The 27,570-nt window shown below is 38.6% G+C and overlaps 3 protein-coding genes across 3 annotated transcripts; 1 reads left to right on the plus strand and 2 right to left on the minus strand.

Annotated features, from left to right (window-relative positions):
* The first annotated feature begins 38 nt into the window (after positions 1-38).
* On the plus strand, positions 39-9,995 carry arid3c (AT rich interactive domain 3C (BRIGHT-like)). Its single transcript, XM_077601827.1, has 8 exons — positions 39-282; positions 456-1,064; positions 2,785-2,857; positions 6,007-6,190; positions 6,543-6,772; positions 6,944-7,249; positions 8,869-8,958; positions 9,514-9,995. Exons 1-8 carry the CDS (start codon positions 244-246, stop codon positions 9,684-9,686), a joined length of 1,704 nt encoding a protein of 567 aa, XP_077457953.1. The 5' UTR covers positions 39-243; the 3' UTR covers positions 9,687-9,995.
* A 3,185-nt stretch (positions 9,996-13,180) lies between these two features.
* On the minus strand, positions 13,181-19,511 carry pias2 (protein inhibitor of activated STAT, 2). Its single transcript, XM_077601409.1, has 14 exons — positions 19,254-19,511; positions 18,070-18,271; positions 17,806-17,893; positions 17,679-17,729; positions 17,198-17,288; positions 16,696-16,830; positions 16,508-16,613; positions 16,030-16,103; positions 15,517-15,677; positions 15,007-15,140; positions 14,724-14,910; positions 14,444-14,583; positions 14,326-14,363; positions 13,181-13,688 (listed from the first exon to the last, which is right to left on the minus strand). The coding sequence occupies exons 2-14, from the start codon at positions 18,179-18,181 to the stop codon at positions 13,470-13,472; spliced, it is 1,536 nt and encodes a 511-aa protein (XP_077457535.1). The 5' UTR covers positions 18,182-18,271; positions 19,254-19,511; the 3' UTR covers positions 13,181-13,469.
* A 911-nt stretch (positions 19,512-20,422) lies between these two features.
* On the minus strand, positions 20,423-26,889 carry LOC144074629 (ubiquitin-conjugating enzyme E2 L3). Its single transcript, XM_077601153.1, has 4 exons — positions 26,743-26,889; positions 24,271-24,366; positions 24,003-24,189; positions 20,423-21,821 (listed from the first exon to the last, which is right to left on the minus strand). Exons 1-4 carry the CDS (start codon positions 26,767-26,769, stop codon positions 21,667-21,669), a joined length of 465 nt encoding a protein of 154 aa, XP_077457279.1. The 5' UTR covers positions 26,770-26,889; the 3' UTR covers positions 20,423-21,666.
* Between the last annotated feature and the right edge of the window lie 681 nt (positions 26,890-27,570).

Genomic DNA, 27,570 nt, shown 5'->3' on the forward strand with positions numbered 1-27,570 from the left:
TCCTCCTCCTTGTGGCAGTATTGATATGATGTCAGCAGATGAGCAGGGGGACTGATCTGTGACTTCAGGGGTCATTCTCACCATCCACTTGTTGCCATTAACTCCTCAGCTCCACTATATTCAATCCCAGTATCGCTCAAGTCATCTATTTAACCAACAACCTCATCTTGACAGGATTCATGCTGTCCATCACTGTTGATTAAAACTAAAACTATATTTTTGCACCCCAGAAAAAAAAGAAGCATGGTTGATAACAGAAGTTTAGGAACTAAATCTTCTCTGGTAAGCCCTTCCATTTTATTAAAGATGATTTCATTGTGATGCACTGCACATTAACAACTCAACTTTGCTCACTTTTGGGACTTTTTCAGGGTGGGTTCTAAATCCTCTTTGGGTTGTAGAGTTACTTTTGGGCAAAAAAAAACTGTAAAGAAGTGATAATTGTCTCCACGCAGGAAGGCTGCTTCTCGCCCACCGGCAAGATTTTCCTCCGAGCACCCCCCGCCTCCTCGCACACCCCCTTCGCCGGCGTGCAGGCTCAGCGACACGGCATGAAGCTCAAGGCGGTCATGGAGAACCTCCAGCGGCAACAGGCGGAGCGACTTGCCCTGGACGACAAACTGCGTCCATCGGGGAAGGAGCGAGACCTCTGCCCGATGTCGATGGTGGAGAGCCGGATACACCAGCAAGCCCTGGCCTTCCGCCATTACCAGACGGCCATGCACGGCGCTTTGGCCGCCGGTTCTCCTCCCGGTTCTCCACCCGGGTTCACGCGCAGCGCCACGCAGGTCTGCGGAGCCTGCGAGGACAGAAGCTCCCCCCGAAACAGCATGGAGAACGGCGAGATGGAAGACTCGCAGGACATGGATGAGCAGGAGGCACTCGAGGACGAGCGAGAGCCTTCGAATCATTACGAGGAAACTTGCTTGTCCGAGAAGAGCGAGTCGGTGCATCCGATGAGCCGAGTCCCCGGGGGGTCGTTCCTGGGACGCCGCCCCGAGTGTCCCCCGCGACCCCTGCAGCCTCAGCACCACGAGTGGACGTATGAGGAGCAGTTTAAGCAGGTGAGAGATCAAATTTGGCTCCTGAATCCACTTAAATGAGTTAAAATGCCTTAGTGTCAAACACAAGTAAGACCTATAAATGATCATAAATGATTGTTAATCAGTAATAAGTTTGTTTTTGTTCATGGTAGCTGCAGAAAGTAATAAAACAACCCCCTCCTCATACTTTCAGATGCTCCGAAAATGTTTGAAGCTACACACACTGTAAATACACAACATTTGTGGTCATAACATTTCATAATTTAGGGTGAATGCATTAACAATTAAAACAAAATAGTGTGAATAATTGAAGGGAAATATGTCTGCAGGCTTAAACAGAAAGGAAAAACAAGTAATACAGAAAATTCATGTGAAAATGAATCTGTACAATATTTATTGTGCTACCTCGATGGAAGATTTAACTCACATTTTCCTACATATTTGCATGGCATGTACTCACTCATGCACATACACGCCATGACAGAATTTGAAACATTGGCATTCTTTTGAATGACCAACCTCGCAACAGCTAGAAATCATCCCATTAATTTCTCTATTTCTATTTTGCTTCCTGTCATTATGTGATCCCATTGACGGTGCTAGATGTTTTGATTTTGAATGCAAATGGTCAAAATAAATTGGGCTTCCGTTGCTGTCATTGGTACTAACACATGAGCATTCACACCTAGTTTTTCTGGTTTGAATGAATTGAACGTCTGTTTTCATCAATGGCATGCAATGTGTTAAATTCTTTACATTAAAGAAAATATTAGTGTGTCACTCAGGATGCAACCAGTGTGTGTAGTTCTGTTATTATTTGTTTCATGAATTTAGTCTTTAATGCATTGTATAGATTTATGAATTTATTAACAGTCAGAAAAATGTGCGATAATGACCAATAATAATTTGTATATATAGAATATTACTACAATTGCTCGTATTGAAGTTTTTTTAATGACCATTAATTCTCACTGGCCCTATGCTATGTTAAGGGTGTATAAAAAGACTTTTAAAAAAAAGTTAGAAATAGTTGATTGGTGTATAAAGGGTAAAACGTCAACTTTTGAATATCTGTCCACTCTAGTGATCGCTGTGTATAGTATAAGGGTTAAAGTACTGGAGTAGGTCAGGACTGAGAAAGAAATGGCAGGGGGGTTGTGGTTTGGTTAAGAGATATGGATGTGGAAAACAATGTTTTTGTGTGTGTGTGTGTGTGTGTGTGTGTGTGTGTGTGTGTGTGTGTGTGTGTGTGTGTGTGTGTGTGTGTGTGTGTGTTTGTGACAGAGGAAGAGAATTTACGACTGCTTTGTCAGGGCTGACCTACATACAGGTGGTCCACAGTAAAGAAATACTGAAAGGTTAAGGTAAAGGGAAAAAAAATCAGAGCGTGCTCATCCTAAATAGATGACAGTAATGCACAATGTGTTTACTGGTCTGCAAAGTCTATTGCTAAAGACATTCTGTCTGTTAAAAGATACAGTGCATTTATGAACATAACTTTTTCACAGTTGAAATTCTACATTTTTAATGTAATGTAATAATGTAAAATCCAAATTTGACATTTTGAAAATGTATTTTTACAGCTTCTACAATCTACATCCTGGAATGGCTGTTTTAAGATACTGTACTTTGAAGGTTGAGCTCATATAGAATATATGGTAGTATCTTTAATTGCTAGGAGACAAAACATTTTTATTATCATTTTTGTAATTACTGGTCTTCCTTCCTTTTTTTTGTCTAGTTGTATGAACTGGATGATGACGGAAAGCGTAAAGAATTTCTGGATGACCTCTTCAGTTTCATGCAGAAACGCGGTATGTTATTGTTGATGTTTTGTAAAAAGTGAGATTTCCCCCAAAATATCAACACTTTAATGATAATACAGTCCTTTTTCCTTGTGTAAATGTAGTTCTATGTGCATCATTTTGTTGCACTTAAATGTAAAGGGCCTTTATGATTGTTTTTTTTTTTCAATCAAAGAAGAAAGCATACATCTGATGAAACTTCCCAAGAAATTCAAAGTTGTGGCTCCTGATTGTGTTGCAAATCCCCAATATTCACTCGGCTGTTAGAAGTAAGACATGGAAGGTTAAATGAGAGATTCCATCAAAGGAAAAAAAAGACAATGGATTGGGAACATCTTTTTTGTGTCTTGATAAATACTCTTTTGCGATTTACCGTTACTCCGAGGTTGCAGTTCCAAATGATCTCTGAAGACTGGCGTCAGCACTTTTTCTTAACTCTGTCAACTTTTGTCCTCTGTCTTATTGCTTTGAATACTTTGTTGTAGAAGAAAAGGCTCCTTTAGTGTTACTTTGAATAAATGGGCGCACCATCGATTGAACTGGCACTAAATTAGGTCGTTTGGTGCTTTGCAATAGGTCTCCTGTTTTAGCTTCTAAGCTTCCTTCACTTTCACTTTATGTTTTGTTTTCTAGTCGAGTTTTTTTCCTCTTTTTTATACACGGTGGGGACAAAAGACTTGTGTGTCAATATTTGACTTTTAATCAATTAATGGAGGAGCTATGGCAGTGGGGTCCTATCTCCTCCTATGTGCTAGTACGCGCTATTGTTCATTTCACAAGGTAAAAGAGCAAAATCAATGAGAAGGAGAATTTTTCATCCTCTTATCGACGTGGAAGTGCAAACTTGGAAAAGCAAAGCGATCAGCAATGAAAGCAAGCATCAGCTTGAATTTAGCAGCCCGTAGGTCCCGATGCTTGACTTTTCTCCAATTATAATTTCACTTGACTTGGAGAACATCCATTGAAGGCAACTGTTGGACTCCGTTAAAGAGTCTAATCAGTAGTTCTTTAGTCTGCACCACCATCGTTAATTGTCAGTGTGATATATGACCTCAGGAGATAATTTGTGACGACAACAGGCCCCGATCTTCACTCTTTTATACTTGATATCTCTTTCACTGGATCAATGGGACAAATACATCAATGTCAGTATTGAAAGAGCCTAGTTTCCTTGAAGAACTTCATGACCTTGTATCCCAATCGTTCCAGTGCCCCCCTTGGCATATTTGTGTGCTGGGCAGTGCGCTAATTTAACCCTATCATGCGAGACCACTCTTTTTTTTTACTTTTACAAGGCACTCATTTAACTAACTGGATCTTTCGCTTCTCCCAGTCAAAAAGAATTGTACGTCCACCGTTGTCGATGGTACTGAAAAATAAGCACCCACAGCCAGTCTTCTTGGTTTTAAGGAATTGGATGGTCACTTATGTAAACATTATGAAAAAAGAGTGTTACTTGAGAAATAACAGTAATAATAATAGTATATAGCAAGGGTGTCAGACTCGGGTTGGTTCGCGAGGACCATTTTAGATATAATATTTAGATTTTTTTAAATAAATTGATTAAATGAACTGGATTAAAGGCCCTGAATATTTAGTTTTCTATAGATCTAAAACAATGTTTATTTTAGCTTTTTTTAAATATATTTTTCGATTTTACAAAATGATTTTTGAACTAAAAACACAGAAAAAAATGATTAAAAAATTACAATTATGGATTTAAAAGGGGGAAAATTAGGAAATTTAATATATACATCTATAATCTTCATTTTAATTTGATCCTAAAAGAGAAAGTCGGCACTCATGATTTACTTTCTCGGGCCACACAAAATGATATGGCGGGCCAGATTTGGCCAACGGGCCACCACTTTGACACATGTGGTATATAGTATATAGCAATAAACAGTTTTCACAGTCAATGAGGTTTTACTAACAAGGTATAAATGTATACATTTATTTATTAATATAAAAAATATAATGATCATGAAAAAAATGCTAACATTATTATTATTTTTTAATTAACTAAAATATTCACTTGCTCTGTAAAGGCTTAGCGGTGTTAAATCTTTTAAATACCTGTCCATCCTGTCTCTGAAGTGTTAAAAATTTTACTATGCTAATAATGTGCTCATCGATCACTGCCAGTTCCTGCCGGTTCAAACAGATTGGACGTCTTTTGTCGGTCATGGCACTGAAACAATATGATTCTACGCCATTTATCTTGGTTCAAAGAATTGGACGAGTATCACTGTCAATGGCATCCAATGAGTTAATTAGACCAATTCAGCTATCCGTGAAAGTTCATTACCTGCCGATGCAATTTTTGGTGGAACTGCGGCCACTTGGGCACTTTCTGCTGGTTGCAAGTTGTGCAGCCTTGATGTATTGATGATATTGTCCTTAGAGGAGAAGTGGACATCAATCTTGTGTTTTAATAGAGTCTCTCTCGTATGTTCCCATGCCAGCACCACAAAATGAACCCATAATTACTGGCCTTAATTGATGTGGTTTTACCACCTCAGACGATACTTCAAGCTCTCCTCCCCCTCACTGTATAGGCCTCGTTGCCACTTGCACTATATTTCTGGAGCTATTGATCTCTATTATGGTAAATCCAATGGCCACAATGGAACTCTATCAGCAAAATGCAGGTTAATTATCTCGGGGTCAACCACCGTGGAATCTTAAAACAAAGAGTGTGCATTCTGTCTCATGGCGTGACACTTAATTGCAAATACTACAAATTATTGTCAGTGTTTTTAGTTTGCAAAAAAAAAAAGTCTCAGCTTGGTTGTTAAGTATCAAATGTCTTCCCATTTACAACGGATTATAATCATAATGTTTTGGAAACATTTTGCTACACAGAATGTTCTTCTGTTTTCATTCATTCCTGGATGATACAATTTGAACTGGAATGTTTGTTGGTTGTTAAGGCACAGAATTGCTACATTTATAGTTTTTAAAAAAGCCGTTGCTAAGTCAATTGAAAGATAAGAAAGAAGAAACTTTCAGAATGTTTCATTTCTTTCTGTGCACAAAACTGTCAGACATTTGATTGGCTTGAGATAAATTGTGTTTATAAGTAGGTGGAGACGCCTATTGATGGAGGAACCAGAGTTAATGGAATTGATTGTGGATATTGTGTTTGCTTTCTGCAGGGACCCCAGTGAATCGGATTCCTATCATGGCAAAGCAGGTGTTGGATCTCTACATGCTCTACAAGCTCGTCACCGAAAAAGGCGGCTTAGTGGAAGTCATCAATAAGAAAATATGGCGTGAGATCACCAAAGGCCTTAACCTTCCTACCTCCATTACCAGTGCAGCTTTTACTCTCCGAACACAGTGAGTACGAGACGACAAGACACTTGAGATGCTTAATAACCTGCACTCTAGTCAGGGAACAATCACAAAAGATATAAGTTATTGCTCTGGGTTTACATCTGACAACCACAGTTACAGTTTTAAATATTGTTATTCCAGCACACAAATCTGGATAGCAGATATTTACTTACAATCACCGAGCTAGCCGACCATTTTCTGCAGCCTTAATTTAGGTCAGTGTAAGCTGAATTGGAGTACACTTTGCCACTTTTTTCCATCAATCGCATGGCGAATATGGCTAAGAATTGCAGGAGATTCGATGATGCTTATATTGTGATATTTTTAAATAATAGAATGTGTTCTTTTCTCACAGGTACATGAAGTACCTCTACCCATATGAATGTGAAAAGCGGGGACTCAGCTCCCCCAGTGAGCTCCAAGCAGCTATCGACAGCAATCGGCGGGAAGGCCGCCGGCAGAGCTACGCTTCTCCCATCTTTGACTACTCTCCTGTCGGCACCCCCGGACTGCTGTCCTCACCAAGGATACAACTTGCCCACTTACAAATGCCCGCCAATTCCCAGATACCTATTTTTGAGAAAGGTAATAGAACTTTTGAGAACAGCAGTTCTCCATCTTTACACGGCAACCATCACCTCCAAAATTGCTTGAACAACCATCACTGACATCCCTGCTGGAAAAATACAATGGGCGAGTATAGTACTCGTCCATGGCAGTGAATGAGCCAACAATAAAACACATTCCCTTTTCCAGAGGATGCCGTGGTGGCCAGCTGCCTGTCCGGTCGAGTTGTCCTGCCTCTGTCTCCCAGCCGCCATCACATTGCGACTGTGACGAGTCAGGCGGCGGCTGCAGCTCACGCGGTGGCGGCGACTCAAGCCGCGATCCAGGCTGCTGCTTTGGAGCAGCTCCGGGATAAGCTAGAAAGCAGCGAGCCCCAAGAGAAGAGGAAGATGATGGTAGCAGAGGAGCAACAGAGGGCCATGCAACAAGCACTGCAACATAATATGCTGGCCATGGCTACCCAGATACCGCTAAGCATCAAACTCAACAACAGAGGTGACCGTTTTTAGATTGTTTTTAGACAAGCTCCAACAGAACAGATAAGTGATGCGAATTTCGAGTCTTTTTAGACGTCCTAAAAAAAGTCAAGTGCCGTCTCAATTTTTTTTAGAATTGTCACCCTATGTAGAATCATTCTCTAGTCTCTCACTCAATCGGTGACCCGTTCCTTCCCCTAATATAAAAAGCAAACTAAGATAACCGAAGAAAACATAAAATGCTACAAATTGCCACGATCAAAACAAAAAAAAGAACGGATGAGAAGAAAGTATAGTATCTTTCAGGCTGGAAAGGGTTCTAAGGTCATTCATGACGCATTACATCTGATAAAATTATAGTGAGACTCAGTAACAAGAAATGGAAAAAATGTGAAGGATTGAAAAGCCTCCCAGGAGTTGCCAGTTTACAAAATTTTGCCTTTAAGCACAATGATGATTAGGCGTGTTTCATCTGGTGTGAATGAAACACATTTCTGAAAAAGCCCATTATAGCAACAATCAAACATGAAGGAGGTAGTGTGCGGGACTGGGGGTGCTTTGCAGCTTCATAACCTGGGCGACTTGCTGTGAGTGATGAAACCATTTCCAATTCTGAGGGATTCAACCAATCAGTTTGTGACCTCAAGCTGAAGTGAAACAACAATCCAAAAGACATTCGCGACTCAACTTCACCAATTTCCACACCAAAAGTCAGGCAAGCGCTGTCCTAACTAAGTCTTCAAAGACATTCTGAACAGCGCTGTCATTTGTATTCAATGCACAGAGAAAGAAATGACCCGGGTAATACCGTTAGCCAATAACCATTGGTGAAGCATAGTAGTGACCCCCCCCCCCCCCCCCCCACACACACACACACACTTGGACACCCTCACGGATCATTACATGCAGATGAAGTCTCACTCTGGTTGACAATCAAAAAAACAGCAGGGGCTAGAACATTATTTCAATCAGAAGTGTTGTTCAGTATTGCAGAGCTCAGCCTATAGGAAAATGTCCTCTGGTCATCTCTACTACTTCCCTCAAATTTATTAGGAGATCCAACAAGTTTCTAATGTGAGCTTATCACGTTTCTGCAAAATTTCTTGTTCTGTAGTACAGTTCCCGTCAAGTGAAAATAACTTATGCCCAGAAGGAGTCCACACCACAAATCACAACACTTGTATGTTCATCGCTCTTCCATGAAACAAGGGGTTCGCCTGTCAAGCTTACAAACACACAACAAGTCTATAATCTTTTTTTTCACTCAATAGAGTATATCATTATTGTAGCATTATCAGAGACATCTCTCAGATCAATACATCGATTGAAGATCTTCCAACAGTGTGTCGTGATTGGATTCGGTTAGATTATCTCCATCTGACAGATACAAATAGAAAGTCTTTTCTTAAAATCCAAATTTAGAACCAAATAAAACAATGCCTTTCCCCCAGAAACGCTGTTATGATGTACTTTGTAAGATCCTACGCGAGTTTTTTTCTCCTCAGAAGTCATTAATAAAGCTCTCCGCTTACTGTCACTCTCCACATTATCACCAATACTCGACAGCGCTCCTCTGGCTTCTTCTGTTCCACTTCTAAATGCTCATATTGAGTTTTCCTCTGCCTCCTCTCTTGACAGATGATAGACAAGAGACCGCATTGAACCTGTCTACCAACGGCATTAGCAGCATCAACATGTCAATAGAAATAAATGGAGTTGTCTACACAGGTAAATAGAGGGGCCGTTTGCTGATGTAATTGCAGGCAGGAAATTCAATAAGTTATAGCAGCACCCTGGTGCTTAGTCCTCTGCACAATTTGATGTCTTTGCTATAAAATCCATTGTAATGAAGTGGCTGTCCAACAGAATTAAAAAGGTTAAATATCTCAGAACCGGGCCTGTGGATTCAGGGTCGATTGGGCTTATTGTCATTGTGTGTGTGTGTGTGTGTGTGTGCACGTCTGCATGCGTGTGTGTCTAACTTTGGCAACTTGCGCTTTGGCGTAATTACCGCCTCTCGGATTTGACAAAGATGTGATGGCTGTCAAATCAAATCCAAACTCACTCTTGGAAACACTCTTCAGCAAACACAGAATGGCAAGAGAAAACTGAAAAAAGTCGTATATAAGTATATGCCGTAGACTGCCGTCAAGCCTCAAGGTGTTATTTAAACCCCATATTTTGTATGAGATTATGAAACTTCTACTAAATCTTGGGAGGGGAATGGATCAAGTCAAGTCTAAAGGGTCTAATGCTGATTCTAACTTCATGTTTGCTCTGCAGGAGTCCTCTTTGCTCGCCAGTCATCATTAGCGGGGATGATGGGACATCGTGGGAGCCAATGTGCAACTCTGGGGAAGCCCAGTCCCACGCAATTCCCGCCGTCTTGCTCTTCCTCATCTTCATCATCTTCTTCCTCAGCTCATGGGCATAGGAACTCCATGTCCTCCCCCTGAGTATCAAGTTGCTCCGCCTCTATTTCTCCAAGTCATCAAGGAGCTGATATAAACGCGCAACGATAACAGTCTGGAAGAATTAACAAAAGCGGTCCAATCTGTTATTTGTGGTGGTTACATTCATTTGGACTGCAGGCAAATCTTTTAATTTGCCATCCAGGAGTCATTTGCAAGTAATCTGAATATAGTTGCGTCGACAATCAGCGCTCAGTTAAAGGCTTTTCTGCATCAGTTGCTAAGGTAGGCATCTGTGTAATGTCTCCTAATATAAACCTTAAGTAAAAAGAAAAAAAAATACTCATGTACGCGTGGCTTTCAATCTGGATTGCCTAAAAAACTGGTTTTGGGTGCCAGTCAGAACAAGGCCTAAATTTCTCTCCCATTAACGGGCAATAGAGCGTAGTACCTTTATAAAAACATGAGCCTAATCATGTAATATTAACTGTATGCTGCTGTATCTTGATTGTTTTTGTTTTTATTTATTTTGTTTATACAGTAGAGTAGATAAAGCTAGTGTTGCACCGATACAATTTTTGTGGTTGCCAGTAATGATTTGGACACTGACTAATTATGATAGCGATATTGTACCGATACAAGTTTAATTTTTTCGGTTAGAAATAATGATTACACTAAATTGCTGCATGATAATAGACTGTAAAGTAATTGCTATCATGGGTTGGTCAGACACTGCTTAACTCACTGGCTGCCATTGACAATCTCCATTTTCTTCTATTGGGAAGAGTAAAAGGAAAAAGGAAGATTTGTACAGTTGGTGTTGATTTATGACTACTTTCTTGTTATCTATCCAATTGTTCAAATGGTGCACACGGCTCCAACATAAAAAGAATCTTGAGAACGATACTATATTGACCCGCAGTAAGTGTTAAACATTAGTAAAGTATGAATACAACATGTATGTAAGTTATGGGTTGAAAATTTTGTTTATTTCAATTGTTTTGTGTTTTTCTGTGATGGATTACAGTATTTCTTTTAATCCAATTTTGTTCGATTATAAAAAAGAAGGGAACATTTATTGACATCTACCTCATTCGGTACACACTGTGCCCGTTAACTTCAATTGGTGTTTCATGTATTTATGTGAAGAGTCAATTTAAATAGTCATGTTTGTTTCACATTGGAGTTTGATTTTTGCAATGAAGTCCTTATGAATACAAACCCTGACCCAATAAAGTTGGTAGATTGTGTAAAATTATCATCAAAATATAACTCAATGATTTGCAAACATTTTTTACATACATGTCCAATTGAATATATATAAGGACAAGATTTTGTAATACTAGTTTTGTTCTCGTCCCAATGTTCCAGGCATTAAAATCAAAATGTGATGATATTTGCATACAATGACAGCATTCATCATTTAAATATGGATAACTATAACTCTTTCATGCACCAATTAAGACATTTTTTAACCCTTACAGGGCAATCCATTTAACTAATTGTCTGCCATGTTTGGTGCGAGATGTCCAAAAGAGTTCGTTCATTTGGATTGGACGGCAAACATCATCAATGGCACTGAAACATGAGCAGACTTGCCATTTTCCAAATATTGATAATTATCAAGGTGTCAACGTGAATAAAAATGTAATGTTTTTAACAAGTGATGCATTTGAATAGAGGCACATATTCAGGCTTTGTGTGGTCTCATGTTTTTGTTGAATTAATAAAAAAATGCAATAGCAAAAGGTCCACATGCTTAATCTCATATGTAGTTATCTCATGTATTGCATTAGTTTGGAAAGAGTCTCTAATTGTTTAGTTATGATAGTTTGTAACAGTGTAATTAATGGTTTTAAAATTCATTTGAATGTATATTACGTGAGTTTGTTGTTATTCGCATTGTACAAACAGAATCGTTATGGCAAAATACAATCAATAATGCTCAAATGACTCCCTATTTCAAAACACAATTATGCTTGAGTGAAACACTATCAAAATGAACACTCGTCAGCTGGAATAACAATCTACTGTATTTCTAAATATTTGCTTATTTTGCTGCCTACCATTCAGATGACTTTGAAATGATAAAAGGTCTCAATAAAAAACTTTGCAACATCTGTCTCCAGAAAAAAAGAGAAAATATTTCACCTGTGTAAAATACATTTGATACCATTTTGTTGACTTTGTAGTTTAGTTAAGCGGTGCTTTGCTAGTAGATTTTAGACCCTCATTTATTGCCTGTGTCAGGTTTGAGGCTTTACGGTAAGTAGTCCTTTAATTTCCCTTTTGCTCATCCTGGATAATTCCAGTGTATTATTGGAAAGCTGGATTTTTGTGCTCAGGGGTTAAATGCACAAAAAAATGCGTACAACTATTTGACTTGCTGCATATTTTGGTGATTTAGGTCCCCAAATATTGGGTATTCGCATGAAAAATTTCAAGGCCAAGATTTTGCACGCACAGCAATAATAAGTCAGGGCTGTTGTTTAATTATTCAATTAATATGAAAATTTTGTTTCAACCAAGGGTCGAATGGTTAAAAAAGGCCACTAGCACAGTGGTTACTTAGTATTTAATATAACTGTAACTCATCGAATAAATGACCTGATTATCTCTTGCAATTGCACAACAGGCGCCCACCTCCTTTATTTAAATTAAAAAAGTGTAACAAGAAAGCAAGAAGCAGCCACACTTGACTTCCTGCTGCGTCAGGAACTCTGGGTGCAGCAAGCTGTGAGCACGCGTCATTGTGGATCTGGCAACTGTAGTACATTTCTTTCAAAACCACCGTTGACATTTTTCTTACTCCCTGCTAATAGTTAATTCCTCCACCCACACAGCGGATTGATGTGAGGTCGTATTTTATTGTAGTGATATTGATTAGCACTGAGCTTGTCAGTGGTGCATAAAATTAACACTGTGTTATAGGGGCATGGATTTCTTTTGGCCCTTGACAAGATAACCCATTATTGGATGACTGTTGCTAATTTGTTTTTGTTTATTCAGAAGTATAAGTAAGTATTGGTTCCAATGATAAGACAATTAGTGACAAATAGGTCTAGCGCAATAATCTTTGCCACTTCTAATTGCAACAGGATTCGCAGTCAATTAAGCAATGTTTATTTGTGATTGCATTTGCTAATACGGGTTTTTAGTCTTTCAGTCAATTGTAAAAAAATTGGAATAAATGTCTGAGATCGAATGGTTTTACTAGAATGTCATGGTAATTGTTTCATAATTATTAATAGTGTCCGTCTATGCAGTTTAAGCATCACTGAATTGGACCCTGTCCAAAGAAACTAAATTGGTGACCAGCCAATGGCAGACCCTTAAACCCCAGATGTCCATAAATATAATTTTCAGTTGAAACTTATTTCATTTGAGCAAGGATTTCAAAATCCAGGAAAACTATAGGTCTCATTAACAGTGAGAAAACAAAAATATTTTGGCACCTATGTGGCCTTGTAAATGTCACGTCTTCCATGAAAGCTTTCATGAGGCACGTCAATATTTTCACATTCAAAGTCAGACAAAACTACCAACATTTTCATTTATTTTTTGGTAAAGAAATAAGTCCAGTCTAAAATGACTTTTTCAAAACAACAATAAATCACAGTGGTAAAAAAATGCATGTCCTCAGTTTATGTTTATCAATTATTAACCTCATGGCAGAAAATTGGATTAACATATTTTTTTTAAGGCAGAGAAACAAATAGAAAAAGATTTACAGGACCAATAAAGTTGAACTGTTTTTGTCATACAGTTTAGAATAAAAAAAAAGCCTTAGAAAATAGACGTTGAATCAAAAGTCCAGGAAAAGGTGGCTCAGTCTAAAGAAATAATATCCGATATAGTGTTGTTAGTTCCTCCTCCAGCACTTCTTTCTCCACCTTGGATGCCTCGACTCTCGTGGACGGAGACAACTGTGTGGGAGTTTGTTTCGTAGCGGCTGCCAGAAATCAGGGCTGCGCTAGTGCTAGCAGAAGTGACGCTCTGCATGGAATTTGCCAGGTTTTCCAGAAACATGGGCGGAGGCCTGTAATGCTGGAAAAAAATAAACCATTTCAAAATAAAAGGTCTTTCCAAGAAAGAAAAAGAAGGCTTCTCTTGGGATTACGCTTCCAAATACTGTAGGGCTCCTGGCTAAGAAAAAGTAGGCTGGGTTGACTGCATTCTTTTTTGTTACCTTATCAAAGTGGAGAGGTTCCAAGTGTTCCTGTTGTCTTCAAAAAGCTCCAGTTTTGTGTCATCTAAGTAATTCTCCTGTAGCTTAGTGACTCATCAATATGCATTTTGAAAAATTCCAGTCTTGTCAAATTTGTTTTTTTCAGTGACCATTATGGGCTTTTACATTAATTTTGGCCATGTGTTAATAAATTAAGTCTTTTTGGTGGCCTCATCGATAGGATACCCACGTTTGTGTAAGGTGTATTTAATAGAATGCCTAAATTATTATTATACAAGTATAATGAGATTTCAATTTCGTTTTGGGTGGTTCGTGTTATTGTGCGCATTGAAAAGTGCTTAGTAGGTAATAAAGGGACAATTTTGCTGTGAACATGTGTAAGCTGTATAATATAAAGTTTAATAAAAAGCTTTTTTTTTTTTTTAAATAAAATAAAAAAAAGGATTAAATTGAATTCTGATTCTTGCCGTGAAAGGCTACAATATATTTACATACCTGAGGGTCCGCTTGAATTAAAGAGAACAGGTCCAGGCCTAAAAAAAGAGACAAATCATCAGAATATTCTGTTTAAATGATTTTTGTAATAATAACAGCTGGGTGCTGATAGACTTACTCTGCATGTCTGTGGGGATGCTAGCCAAGGTGGATGGATGAAAGGGGACTGTAAAATCGCTTAGTGAAGAGGCCAGATAGGACGGGTCCAAGGCCTGAACAGTTGGCATGCGTAGATTGGAAGGCTGATAAGTCAATACCCTGAGAAGAAAGAGTCCGAATTTAGCATTGGTTCCTACACCAGTGAAGAAAATTGTCTCCGGTTGGATTTTTTTAAGTTGAATCAAATATCAGAATCAATTTATTCAATGATTATGATGGTAGAAGTTGTGCATTCTTACCCCTTCGTATGCAAGTCTTCAGTTTTGGAAATGTAAACACAGCGTTTCTTAAGAGGGGGATCTGGGCTGTCCGCCTCGTCATCGGAGGACGAGCTTTCCAAAGTCAAATCGATGATATCAACCTTCTTTGCGGGGAGGGGCTCAGTAGCTTGTGGAATCACCAAAGGTTGTCGCAAAGGAGCCACAGCTGAAAACATCAAGACGTAGGGAAGAATATTTCTTACTAATGTACATCTTCACAACTCCAATTGAAAGAGAGAATGTTTTTCCACGACATACTCACACTCAATTTTTGTAATCAACCGAGATGAGACCTTGACAGACTCTTTCTTTGGTCTCATTGGACACCAGGTACCATCCTCCTGGAACTTGATTTCATCCACGTCTGAACAGTCATTCAAGATCTCCAAGAATAATCTACATCATGAGTATAGGCATATTTTAATGGCCAATATTCAGCCCTTTATCCATTTTCAATAACATTTACCATTCATTAAAGTGCAGTGGTAATACCCATACTGATTTGTATACAAATATTTACTGTCATTTTGACTTTATATTAGTGTTCCACTATGGTCCGGTTTATGTCCAAATTTGGATCACAACACTACTTTGTAGCAGTGGGTGATCAGGGCAAAAACTGATTAACATTTTTTCTCTGATTTTCTATCGAAATTTAACAAACAACAAGATGAATGCATAAAACAGATACTAATCTATAAGAATTCAACAGTGGTTGACAGGAAGGCAGCTTTGTGGCATGACTTAAAAATAAATAAATAACGGAACCAACCCATCAATGATGAGACTTTCATACGTGGCCTTTTTGTCACAGACAGGACAGACCCAGGAAGGTTTCTTTTCATTCATTTGCAAGTAGAGGGCAGCATCGAAGCATTGAAGGTGACAGCAAGTCACTGCTCGGCAAGGAACCGTAAGTCGCATCTTACCCAACTGGTGGAAAAATGAAAACATGTTAGTTCAACTTTAATTACAATAACATTATTTTGAAAACGACTCAAATGTCCACTATGTTTTTTTGAAATTGTTTTATTTCATTTTTTTCCCTGTAGATAATTATTGAAGAAACCCAATCAAAATGAAGATGGATTTGAAGGAGTCCATGGTTATATATAGTCTCTGGATTGAAGTACTGTACTAGATCCAATATTTTAAGCATTAGTGACACCTAGTGGCAAAACCCTCCTCCTCAAGTGTTCATCATCTTGCGCTTCGTTAAGTGATTAGTTTGGGGTTATTTTGGCTCCTTTAAAACGACACAATTATAATACAAAGACGTATTTACCGGACACAAGAGGGAGACTCGGAGACTTGTCGTAGCAACTTCACTCTCTGGGTCTGCAGTCAGCTTCTCTTTAACTTGAGATGGCATAAGACAGAGAAAGAGAACAAAAAGTATCTTTTAAATACCATGCAATGAATGGATAATTTTGTTCACAACTCAACATCATCTCCCAAAAAAACATCAACATAATGAACCAATCTTCACATTGACATAGCCTGGTCAACCAGTACAATATACTGGGTTTAGAAAAACTATATACCGTATTTTCACAACTATAAGGCGCACCCTCAATGAATGACACATTTTTTTTCCATATATAAAGCACACTGGATTATAAGGCACACTGTTTATTTTGGAGAAAATTTAAGACTTTTAAGTGTGCCTTATAGTCGTGAAAATACGGTATACATGTAGCATGCTTTTTGATATGAGAGGGTAAATACATGAATGAACAGATCTAATTTAGCAGTGCCGTTACTTTGCGCTCTGGAGTGGTCTGGGTTTCTGATCCCCTTCATCCTCAGCCTCTGAAGGAGCAGTGGGGATGTTAGCTGCCTCACCAGGTACACAGATATGGAGTAGGTCTGCAAACATCAGAACGTGTGTCCCAACATAAGGTTCAGTTGACAATAAGAAGAAGAAACATGAATTGAGTAAGTACGTTACCTTCCCAATTTCAGGTGCCCAAGTCACTGAAATCTGATTGGGCACTGCAGAGCTCAGTCGAACCAATGAGGTAATGTTGAGAGGTTTTCCTGGTCTCTTTTGCTCGACACCATTTTTGGGGGGTGGTGCAAAACCCTAATACAAATGTAGGTCCAACATTAGTCAAACATTATTTGAAAAAAAGTCTCTTTCATAAATTAATACATCCACGCAAAGACTCATTCTTGCAAGTTATGAAGAAATCAGGAAATATTGAATTGAGTTTAAAATAAGTCATTAGTTATAATCACCCTTGCTTATGGCAGACAGACAATTTAAAATTCTACTTATTTTTTTAGGTCAAAACTAGAAATGCATAGAACAGCTGGTCTGAAAGATTTCTCAGTTACATGCTTTACTGAAAATAAAAGTCATTCACGACAAATAAAATGGGAAAAAAAGTGCAAACTATGGTACAGTTATACAATGACCCACAATATTTTAGAGCTACACAAATACTTACTGGTAAAGGAAAAAGTTTTCCATTGACCTTTATACAGAGACTGTTTGGGTAATTGTCTTCTTGTTGACAACTTGTCTCTGACAAGCAAAACCTGACAAAAGAGGACAAGATAAATTATTATTGTCATTAAAGTCAAACAAACAGTTCATTGTGCCAAAAAGCAGATGGGTACTAACAAAAAGAGGATAATGGTCTATATATTAACAATACACCGTACAGGCACATTGATTTGCGTGGCACTTTGTGCTTTTGCTTTGTTGTTCTGTCTAATCACCCTCTTGCTACTGTCACAATGAAATTTCCCAAATACGGGATGAATAAAGTTATCCAATCCAATCCAATCTTAAAGTCCATATTTCATGGATCAGGTTGATTTTAGTACCGCAATATGGTTTTCAGACCTCCCAATAGGCTATATGTAATATTTGTGTGTGCTTTTTTTGAAATGTTATTCCTCACTTGAGAATCCAAAAAGCCCCACCTTAATTGAATTTGTACCATATAATCTCTTCTGCCACCTGGAAGAAAGTCCCTGTAAAGAAACACAATTAAGTATTTGACTTGGATTAGAAATGTGTTCCTGAAAAGAATTCTTGACAAAGATTCACCTGGATATGCATACTTCCCGAACTTGCTGTGGTGTCAAGGCAAAGACAAAATACTTTTCTTGATGGTATCTTTGTGCAATACTTGCTCCTGAAAACATGACCAATGAATGTAAAATTAAAATGTGCATTTTAATTTCATCATTGTTAGAAGTTATTTTGGCTTGGTAGATGAAATTAAGTAATAGCAAAACTGTTCATTGTGCCACAAAGATTAGCAAACATGTTTCAGAAGTTAAAAATAAAATGGAAAAAATGAGGACAGACCTAAACTAGAGGGCTTGATGAGGATATCAAGCACATCATAGAAGGGCAGAGATTTCATCTCCACATCCGGGTGAACGGGAGGGATTTGGGTCCCAGGGTGCTGAAGACTCATGCTATTTTTTTTTTAAAGCTTGCTTCAGCAGTCAGTGTTGAGGTCTGTTTCAGCAATGACTCCCGCAGAGATTTATGTGTTCATACGGCCCTCAAATGAAAGGAAAAGTGAAAGCAGTAATCAATGGCTGTGTTAACATGGACAGTAAAGTTAAAACAACTGAGCCCATTGGGTTCCATCTTAACATTTCCATTTCTTTTGTCTGAAATGTTTGTAATAGAGAGGAACAAAATAAAGAAAATCCATTCAGAATTTAACAGAATTACAAGCAGAAAGATTAATACACAGGCCCTTATCGATGCATGCAAATGAAATATTGTCTGTGTGCTATGTTGTTGAGAAAAGCATGAAAGTTTTCCTCCCGTTGTGGCAAAAGAAACAAATGTGAAACTTGTAACTCGCTGCTTATTCGGTTTGGTATTGACCGACGACGTAAAGAATATTTTTTGTGCAATAATTTATAACCCCAGTGCAATTGAAACCCTTAACGTATGTAATAAGCAAAGTTTGTACATAAAACAACATAAGTAGACCATTGGTCTTATTTTTTCACTGTTCATTTAAAAAAAAGGCAGTTTGGTGACGAGAACAAATCTAGAGCATTAAAACGTGTTTAGTGCAAGATTCCGATGCCGAAATAATTATACAATTGAGGTATGCACTACAACCACACACGGAGACAGCTAGATGGTATAGATAAGTTTTGTTTACAAAAGACGGCGCCCCCAGGTGTTTAACCGAGTCGCATTATGCCACTGGATGCTTTTTTTCTGGCATAATTTACCGTCACGGCCAAGCTAATAACGTCAAAAAGTACACTTTCAGTACAATACATCAGTACAATGAGAAACTGTATGTTAATGAGCCAATAGACCGCTTGCTAATCATAGACTGCTAGCAGTGAGGCTCACAACAGAATGTTTTCATATAGTGTAAAATCGCAACTTTCTTCTCGAGCGGTTTCTACAATTATAATCGAATAACCATCTCCAGGAAATGAACAAGATGTTAGAAGCAGATGGAATGTTAACATAATGGAGTCAGTAGTATTAACATTTTTCTTTTCGCCTACCGGATGCTCCTCAAACGACGCCATCTTCTTGTTCCCGTTCATCCCTTCTGTGATTACTTCCAGGTTAGCGTTTTAGCGACAGCTTGACAGCAACTCCACTTCAACAATCTTATTTCCTAAACTCACTTTTAAATCATGTCATGCTCGTACCTTCCATCAGATATTTGGCCAAAGTGCAGGAAGAGCAAAAGAGGCCCGTGTAGTGAAGTATAGTGTATATTTGAGAAATGAGGCGAGTGCACATTGATGACGCCATTCAATGGCGACGGCAATTAAAGGTGACATGACTAAATTACTGTCGTGACAATTACTACATGGGAGGCTCAGAATTTTCTAATTCAGCTTTAATAAAGCAAACCATTAACCAGCGCGATTTTAAAATGAGTGACGTCTTTTATTTATTTTTAAAGTTGTGTTCTAATTCTGATTTTTTTCCCAAGTCCCCAACACGTTGTCTGCTGACTTTTCTCCTTAAATTGACATTATACTACCGTTTTATATTCTATACCATTGCCCATGAAGTGATGTTACTCCCAAATTCTACTTGCTTTTTAAAAAATCTTTCTCTTTAGTTCGTGTATCATAGAAATCAAGGGGTTCCCAAACCATATTTTCTGTAACATTTATTCATTTTCGTACCATTTGTCTTTACAAAGGTCGCGGGGGTGCTGGAGCCAAGTCCAGCTAACTTTGGACACCCTGGATTGATGGTTTTCTGTAACACTTCTAAAATCCTATGGTTTTCAACACCTGATTGGAACTTATTTTAAAAGTACCAAAAAGTACAAAAAAGGTGGCCAAAATTCTGACTTTAAAAGTTTATACTGGGAATATTGACCACCATTTACTCAGTGGTCCTAATCTTATAATCTAATACTGAAACAATGTTGGTATTTTATATAAATTAAGCTTGTCCACTTTATCAGTCCTAATTTGATCACAATTTATATATTTATTTAGAAATGTTAAACTTGATAAAAAATTGAGGCATAATTTTGAACTTTGTATGTACTAAGGTGTTTGAAATACACATTAATGGTTGAGTGTGTGGAGTTTAATTGGTTGTTGTCTATTGTACAGCACCAGAATAAGTCAATCTACTGTCTACTGCTCACTGTCCATTATTTGGGATAGTGTACCTTAACTAGTATACAAACAGTGAGGCAAAATGGTTAGCCATCTTTATTACGAAACAAGAACTGAGACTGGATCAAACAGCTGTTATGCATTGCTTTTTGGCCACTCAGTCACCTTTCTGTGCAACTGACATACCCCTTAACCGCTAGCCCTTCTCCCAGCTCGCTTCACGGTGCTGTCTGAGCTTAACTGCGCTCCGGGCGAGTGACTTGGCCTCCTGGTTCGGAGAACTCGCCCCTTGTAGACCATTTAAGTCAGTTTCAGCACTGGAAGCTGGCAGTTGATCTACTGCCAGAAAGTGGTTGCCAGCATGTCTTAAATGAAGATGGTGACACTGCAATGGCTTTCAGTGGGAAAAGACATGGACAGTACAAATTTCCTACTTTGACAATTTTATATATCAAAGTGCCAATCCAAATTATTTTGGTAATTAAAAGAACATTACAAGGCATTTGTAAGGGAACAAAAAAACCTTCACACAGGGAACAAGTGTTTTTGTACAACTAATCAAACCCATAAAAATACGTGTAACGTGTTCTCTAAAAGGAGCTTGCTGAGAATAATTGGGAGATTTTTTTTGGTGACAAATACAGAACTTCTATAAGAATTAAATTCACATGTGGGACAGCAATAGTTTGCCTTTGCTCAGAGGGTTACAATCTGGGCAAGGGAAAATGTAGGATTATTCCACAAAATACAGTGCAAGTCTAGAAGCAGTGGAAGTCAGTTAGGGAACTGCAGTCTGCCAAAAAAAATGATACTTCTACGATTTTCTCTTTCCCTTCATGTGTTACTGCTAACGTGGCTAATAGAATGAGTCATCAACCCTTTTTAAATCTCTGGAGAAAAAAAAAATCTATGTGAGATCTATTTAACAATCTTTTATATTTGAAGAAAAGCAAACAGTAAAACACATTACTCTTGAGTATTCCTATTCAACTCTCCATGTCTTAGCCTATTTTTTTTTCATTTTGACTTATTTAAGAGTAGAAAGTTAGTGAAGGTATGGAAATCTATGGCTGGGAGGAGGGATAGGAAGCGGTCTGATCCACAGAGCAGATGGGAAGGGAGACTGAGGCTGCCACTGCCTGCTTCAGCTGGGCCGCTCCCGGGGTGCAAGATGGAGGGAGCAGTGTGGGGCGCAAAACGGAGGGGAACGTGAATGGTAAAGGAGGGTAAAAGACGGCAATTTAGAAAGGGCAGATGGGAAGAAAGATTTGGTTGGGCAGATACGAGGTAAGGGGGAGAAAGAGAGGGCTAAACGCACAGCAAGTGATCAGTCCATTGGCCGCTTTTCGCCATGTTTCTTTGTAAACTCTTCGGCGTTCTTCAAGAATTTTTTACGGTCCTTTGAGTATTCTTCTGCTAGGTCTGCCCTCAAGGGATGCTCGGGCTGAGGGTCATTCACCAGTGCAATGAGAGACTGAATTACTGCAAGAGAAAACATGTGGTCACATACATTTCAAAATAAAACATTGTATCAAGAACAAGAGGAGCTCCACTCTTTTGCTCGAGGATATTTCGACAGGCAGGTCGTTGCGAGTACACAACGCGATTAGATGTACATAATACCCGTGTCAAACACAATAATTTAGTTTTCCTGTCATCTTTGGAGTGTCTAACTAATAAATTGTCATTTCAAGTTTTAACTACTTTGGCCCCTTATTTATTCGTGGATGAATCAGAATGAAATTTGGTAGACGTATTCTAGTAATGTTTACCGTTGATCCTTGGAGTACGATTGAAAAAAACAACGTCTCAATTTTTTTATGTTATTTAATTGCAAACTTGCAAATTATATTTGCAGTGGGTATAAGATACAATCAATCTGGTGTGTCAGGTTTGGGTTATGTCAGATAACCTGATCCGCAAGTTTATGTTGAATTTATATGCGTGTGGTTGAAGGCAGTTGTGAGCTGTACAGGGTTTTTTTTGATAGCTAGAACGCTGTTGCCATCTCCTGCCTAGAATTGTTTTATGTCAAGCTGGATAATCAATCATACAAACAATTTAGTAGCAAATAGGTCATTTTAGTTGTTTGCTCTTTTGAGATTGTTAAATCACATTTACTCTTGTGGGAATTCTTAGCATTGAGTAGATTGATGTTTATGACTGTTAGTAAAACAATAGGTATTTGCAACCGATTTCCACATTTGGAAAAACAGGTCGAAGCGCTTCCATTCAGGTGGCATTTTGTGGAATGTACTGTATTTGTAATCACGTTAAAAACTCCATTACTCCATTGTACAGCAATGTGAAAAAAACATTTTGCTCTTCTTGTCAGAGTTCCTGCTTGGCTCCACTGATTAAATTCTCTGACAAGCTGGTAACATTACATACATACTTTAAACATTGTTGTATGTAGACCATATTTTGATTTGGGCATTCTGTTGGATCTTTATCCTCAATACAGAGGTACCTCGTGATACAACATGCTTGTGGTACGACGAAAATTTCGATCGAATAATTCGCCCACGATACGATCAAAATTTCGAAATGCGACCAAGCCAGGTGGCCATGACATGAGAGGCTGTTTATCATAGTAGAGCACTGTCTTTTTTGCCGCATCTCTTTCGTGTATAACTACTATATCTGCGAAGACTGAACGATTTATTCAGACGAGTTTCGACCAGGAAACGCACAACGCGCATGCGCGGGCAAAAAGAGGGCTTTCTGGGTAATGAAGTATACTCGTGCACACAACACCCATAGGCAATGGCACCCTTTCTCAGAATAAAACTTCATTACCCACAATCAATACGTGGGTAAGCTCAGCTATTGCATTTCCTGTTATTCTTTCTAAGGAAGGAAGCTCCCGCAATCGTTCTTTGAAGACTATTTCTCGTTGGCAAGTGGTCGTGCGTTATCCTATTATGAGGACATTTGTGTGCATCATTTTCGGAATATTTTGAAGGCAATACAACAGCAAACAGTCCATCGATAGCGAACGTGAGGGTGGAGGCGTGGCAAACCGCTAACCCGGAAAATGAAGGTAACAAAAGATTAAGACAAAACTAGAATTCAGTTTTGTGTAAGGTTACATTAAATGTATGTTTGAGTGTGTCTGTATATTTATCCAAGTTAATTTACATTTGTTTGTTTACGAGTGCCGTGGATAAAGTCCCCCGCCTCCGTGTATGTCGTTGTCTCTCCCCTCCGCGAAATGCGTCTAATTTTACATCTATTAAACACATTTTATTACTATTAAACCACTCGTTATTTATTACTTTGTCAATATATGGCGAATTAGAAGAAATAAAACATTTTTTCCAATCCAATAACCTGTTTTTGGTGTTTTTTCAGAGGGTTGGAACGAATTAATTTGTTTTCAATTTATTTCAATGGGAAACGTTCGCTGGAGTTACGAAAAGCTCGACATACGATTTCAGTCTCAGAACGGATTACGATCATATGTCGAGGTACCACTGTATAGCCGAAATGAGCAAATAGTAGATAAGTATACTGCAAGAGTGAGTGCCTAACCTTGGGTTCAATTATCTGCCCTAAAATCCTGAGTTTTTGTTTTAAAACACCTCTTCTCTATAGAAGTGTCAAAATTGTTTGAGCTAGTAGAAATGAATTGTTCAATAGTGCCCAGAATAATACGCCTACCTTGGTCAGTTTTGGTGGCTGGTTTCCAGTTCTCTGCACTGATAACCGGCAAACACACTTGACCCTTCTCATCAATATTGGGATGATAGATCTTTGTTTTGAACGTGATCTTGGGAGGCTTGAAAGGGTACTCGGTGGGAAAAATGATCTCGATCCTGAACGCGCCTTTGTCATAGGGAGGGTTGTCCTAGGAAGGAACGGAGAACATTAATGCCAATAAAATAGAAAGGCGAAAAGGTGTCAGGGCAGTTAAATAAGAGTTGCTTACAGGTACAATGAGCCCTTGCCATGACAATAGGTTTGATTCCTCAACTTGAATATTTCTGAAGTTTTTCATTCCAGATCTGCGAATCTCATCAAGTTCCTGCGGGAGGGTGGGGGTTAATGGTTAAGAAGAAAAGTACATTTAAGCAAAATCCATTGGGGTACAATTTGTCTGCAATTCACCTGCTCACAGGGCTTGAGAATGTGATTAAATTAGTCACGTGTGGACACCAGCATCACTGGGTGATGCTAAGATAAACGTATTTATAACACTTCTGCACTTGTTCTGAAAACAATTGCACTATATCGGTCCAAAACATAGTTATTCTGTTTATTACTTTTAAGACTGTATTCTATTATTGTTCTATTTATTGTTTTTTGTGTGTCTGTGCTGCAGTAGCCAGTGAATTTCACCTATGGGGGATGAACAAGGAACTACTGTATTCAAAGTTTTCAAGGGTGTGAGAGTAAAAATGTTACCCGGTCACACTTGTTGTGTGACTGCATGTATTTAATACTCCCAGAAAGCATGAGTCACTTTTTTTGGTTTTAAAACACCTTTGATCATTCTCAGTTCACCTCGAAGCTCATTTCGGCTGCTCTCCCCAAAGTAGCAAAGGAACACAAAAAGGGTCACCATGGTGATGTCACAGCAGTATTTATGAGCTGATGTGCACGTGCAAATGGGTAGCTAAATATTTTGCAGTAAACAGGATAACAAAGCCCCTATTGGCTGGCTATTTGGCCATGCACGTAAATAATGTGTGGAGTGGAAGGTTCTACATCCAAGGTGAAATGGTGGTCGCCTTGTGTGGGACGATTCAAATAGATCACTCTGGTGCGAGTACAAATAATAGTTTGGTCACCCTTGCTGGAGTTGAAGCAACTGGTCAGCCTTAGCAGTTACTGCAATGCCTCTGCCTGTGAAATAGGGCTTCGAGCCAAGTAGTCGCCAGCCTGCATGATCATGCTGTACCTCCACCAAAATTGGGTATGATTAAATCATTTATTAAATCAATAGTGCAGAGCGGTGAGATTATGAAACATATTACAATATAATAGCAGATATTAATTCATGCAATCGCATCTTGATGCTTTCATTTGCAGTGAGTACTGAGGAGCAAAGTGTTTTTCTATAAACCTGTGGCAGTGATATTAAAATTAATTTGCACTTTCATCACTGGCACAAAGGACTGCAACACATATACCCTAAATGTATGTATTTTGAGCATAAAGAAATAAAGTACATTATAGTCGAGAAAATACGCTAAAACTGATTTTAAGAAACTATTTTCAACCACAATGCTGAAATAAAAAAAATCCCATCCTATGTTTACCGGTATAAAATGTTTCGGAGATACTCACTTTGGATCAATGATTGACAAATGAACACATGATCTAGATTAACACGGGGCGTGCCCTTTTGAAAGGTCTTCACACATACCAGTGAACGATAGGTTTACTAGGCACCTTTTCCAGAATGTCAACTTTCCACCTCTAACAGTTTGTCAACAAATCTATCAAATTTACCGCAGTGCAGTAACATCTGCTTTTACTAAAGACTTTTTTAAAGCATTTTTATGGTCCAGACGTGGGGAAACCTACGTCAATTTACTTGTATAAAATTCAGCATCGTTGTATGCTAAATACATAGTAAATTTAATTGTAAATAACGTCAAGTGACAGTAGTTGTTCAGCTATACAAAACAAGTTTTTTTTTTAACATTAAAACTAGAACTACTGAATTTTTGCAAAAACTTTCACTATTAAATACAGTGCATTTCATCAGGGTGTTTTAAGGATAGAAAATGCAAACATTATATCGATAATAGTTAAAGTAACTAACTCGGGGTATTAAACAATAACCGTGACAGGAATCGTGGGATGAGACACACAAAAACGAAACAGGAAGACACAGATCCAAGTACTAACTCGAAACTGCAACCCTCAAATTATACATACATTAATAATTACAATTACAACAACAGAAGTTACAAGTTAGACTTGAACCTAAGCCTGATAACATCAACTCACTCATTTACGTCAACGTTCGGCGACAAGCTAGCTTAACCGGCAGCTCGGATCCGAGGATAGCAAGTTAGCTGATTAGCCTAGGCGACGCATTGTGCCTTGGAAATTCACCGTATCACGCGAGCGTCATCGAACACCGACGCCTCGATCGTGCACGCCAATCTGGCCACGGTCAAATCTTTTCACGTAGCCAATCAACACTATTTTTAGTTGAACTATTTTCCCTGGATATGGTTACTGGCCTTATTTGCCGGTTGCTTTGCTTTCAAATATCAGATCGACAAGGTAGTGACCTCGTTAATAAAAATGGGCTCCTTAGAGCAGATGTCGTCAAATACAAGGCCGACTAGGGTCCGCCCGGGTCGAATATTCACATATGGGTCAACCACCCGAACATCGAAACGTAATTCAGGTGCTGGGACTACTACGAAGTCGGATGATTTACCTTGGCCAGCCTCCTGCTCGCCGCCATCTTGAAACTTCTGTATGAGTTCCCAGAATGCACAGCGAAGAGAATATGGGTCTTGGGGGTGGGGGTGGGGAGGGGGAGGGGATTTGGGGGTTGATTTGAATGCTAGACCTCAAAACTCGCCTACGCGTGCAGGAAAGATATACACATGACAAATATTAAAATAAAAGAGCAAAACATCATAACTATAAAGCTCATTCACGTGTAAAGTAAAAAAAATAACGATATATAAACAAGTGACAACAATTAATGTCAATTAATGGTATAGCAGTAATAGCATAGCAGATTTAGAGAAATCAATATTAACGCTTATGATGCATTACTTACTGTACTTTCTATTATTGTTTTTGCACTTCCGGGAAGAGGATGACTTCATTGTATAGCTGGTCTCTCCACATTAACAATAGTCATACAGCCCTATTGAATTGCGTACGTGACAGTTACTTAAACTGTTAATTTTGAACTTGAAACATTAGTCTAAAGCCGAGCCTCAGTGATTCTCCACGCATCGGTCTTTCGTATTCGAGTGTCGACCCTTGAAACAGAGGGGTCGCGTTAGAATACCCCCCGCGATATGGAACGAGGCTTCAAGTATGACGTCACAATTTGTGCTATAACGTAGCATTGCGTGATGTGTGAAATACCGAACTGCATCTGTCAACAAACCATTCAGATTGTTTATGAGTTTATGATACATATGTCTGGGCCACCTTATGTAAATTGCGATTTCTATACTTGACCATCTTTTACATCCTAATCAACTATTTAAATCAAACGTCTCATAGATTAAAATATATTAGTGAC

Source organism: Stigmatopora argus, chromosome 5 (genome assembly GCF_051989625.1).
Source record: "Stigmatopora argus isolate UIUO_Sarg chromosome 5, RoL_Sarg_1.0, whole genome shotgun sequence".
Classification (NCBI taxonomy): Eukaryota; Metazoa; Chordata; class Actinopteri; order Syngnathiformes; family Syngnathidae; genus Stigmatopora; species Stigmatopora argus.

What these genes read in the sequence shown, in the direction of transcription:
- arid3c (XM_077601827.1), top strand. Translation starts at nt 244, where the DNA reads ATGGTTGATAACAGAAGTTTAGGAACTAAATCTTCTCTG. An exon ending in TAGGAACTAAATCTTCTCTG is followed by an intron (nt 283 to 455) that starts GTAAGCCCTTCC and finishes GTCTCCACGCAG; the next exon opens with GAAGGCTGCTTCTCGCCCAC. An exon ending in CATCAAACTCAACAACAGAG is followed by an intron (nt 7,250 to 8,868) that starts GTGACCGTTTTT and finishes CTCTCTTGACAG; the next exon opens with ATGATAGACAAGAGACCGCA.
- pias2 (XM_077601409.1), bottom strand. Translation starts at nt 18,181, where the DNA reads ATGAGTCTTCAGCACCCTGGGACCCAAATCCCTCCCGTTCACCCGGAT. An exon ending in CGGGAAGTATGCATATCCAG is followed by an intron (nt 17,730 to 17,805) that starts GTGAATCTTTGT and finishes GTTTCTTTACAG; the next exon opens with GGACTTTCTTCCAGGTGGCA. An exon ending in CATCCCCACAGACATGCAGA is followed by an intron (nt 14,364 to 14,443) that starts GTAAGTCTATCA and finishes CTCTTTTTTTAG; the next exon opens with GCCTGGACCTGTTCTCTTTA.
- LOC144074629 (XM_077601153.1), bottom strand. Translation starts at nt 26,769, where the DNA reads ATGGCGGCGAGCAGGAGGCTGGCCAAG. An exon ending in CGAGCAGGAGGCTGGCCAAG is followed by an intron (nt 24,367 to 26,742) that starts GTAAATCATCCG and finishes ACCCTCCCGCAG; the next exon opens with GAACTTGATGAGATTCGCAG. An exon ending in AGCCACCAAAACTGACCAAG is followed by an intron (nt 21,822 to 24,002) that starts GTAGGCGTATTA and finishes TTTCTCTTGCAG; the next exon opens with TAATTCAGTCTCTCATTGCA.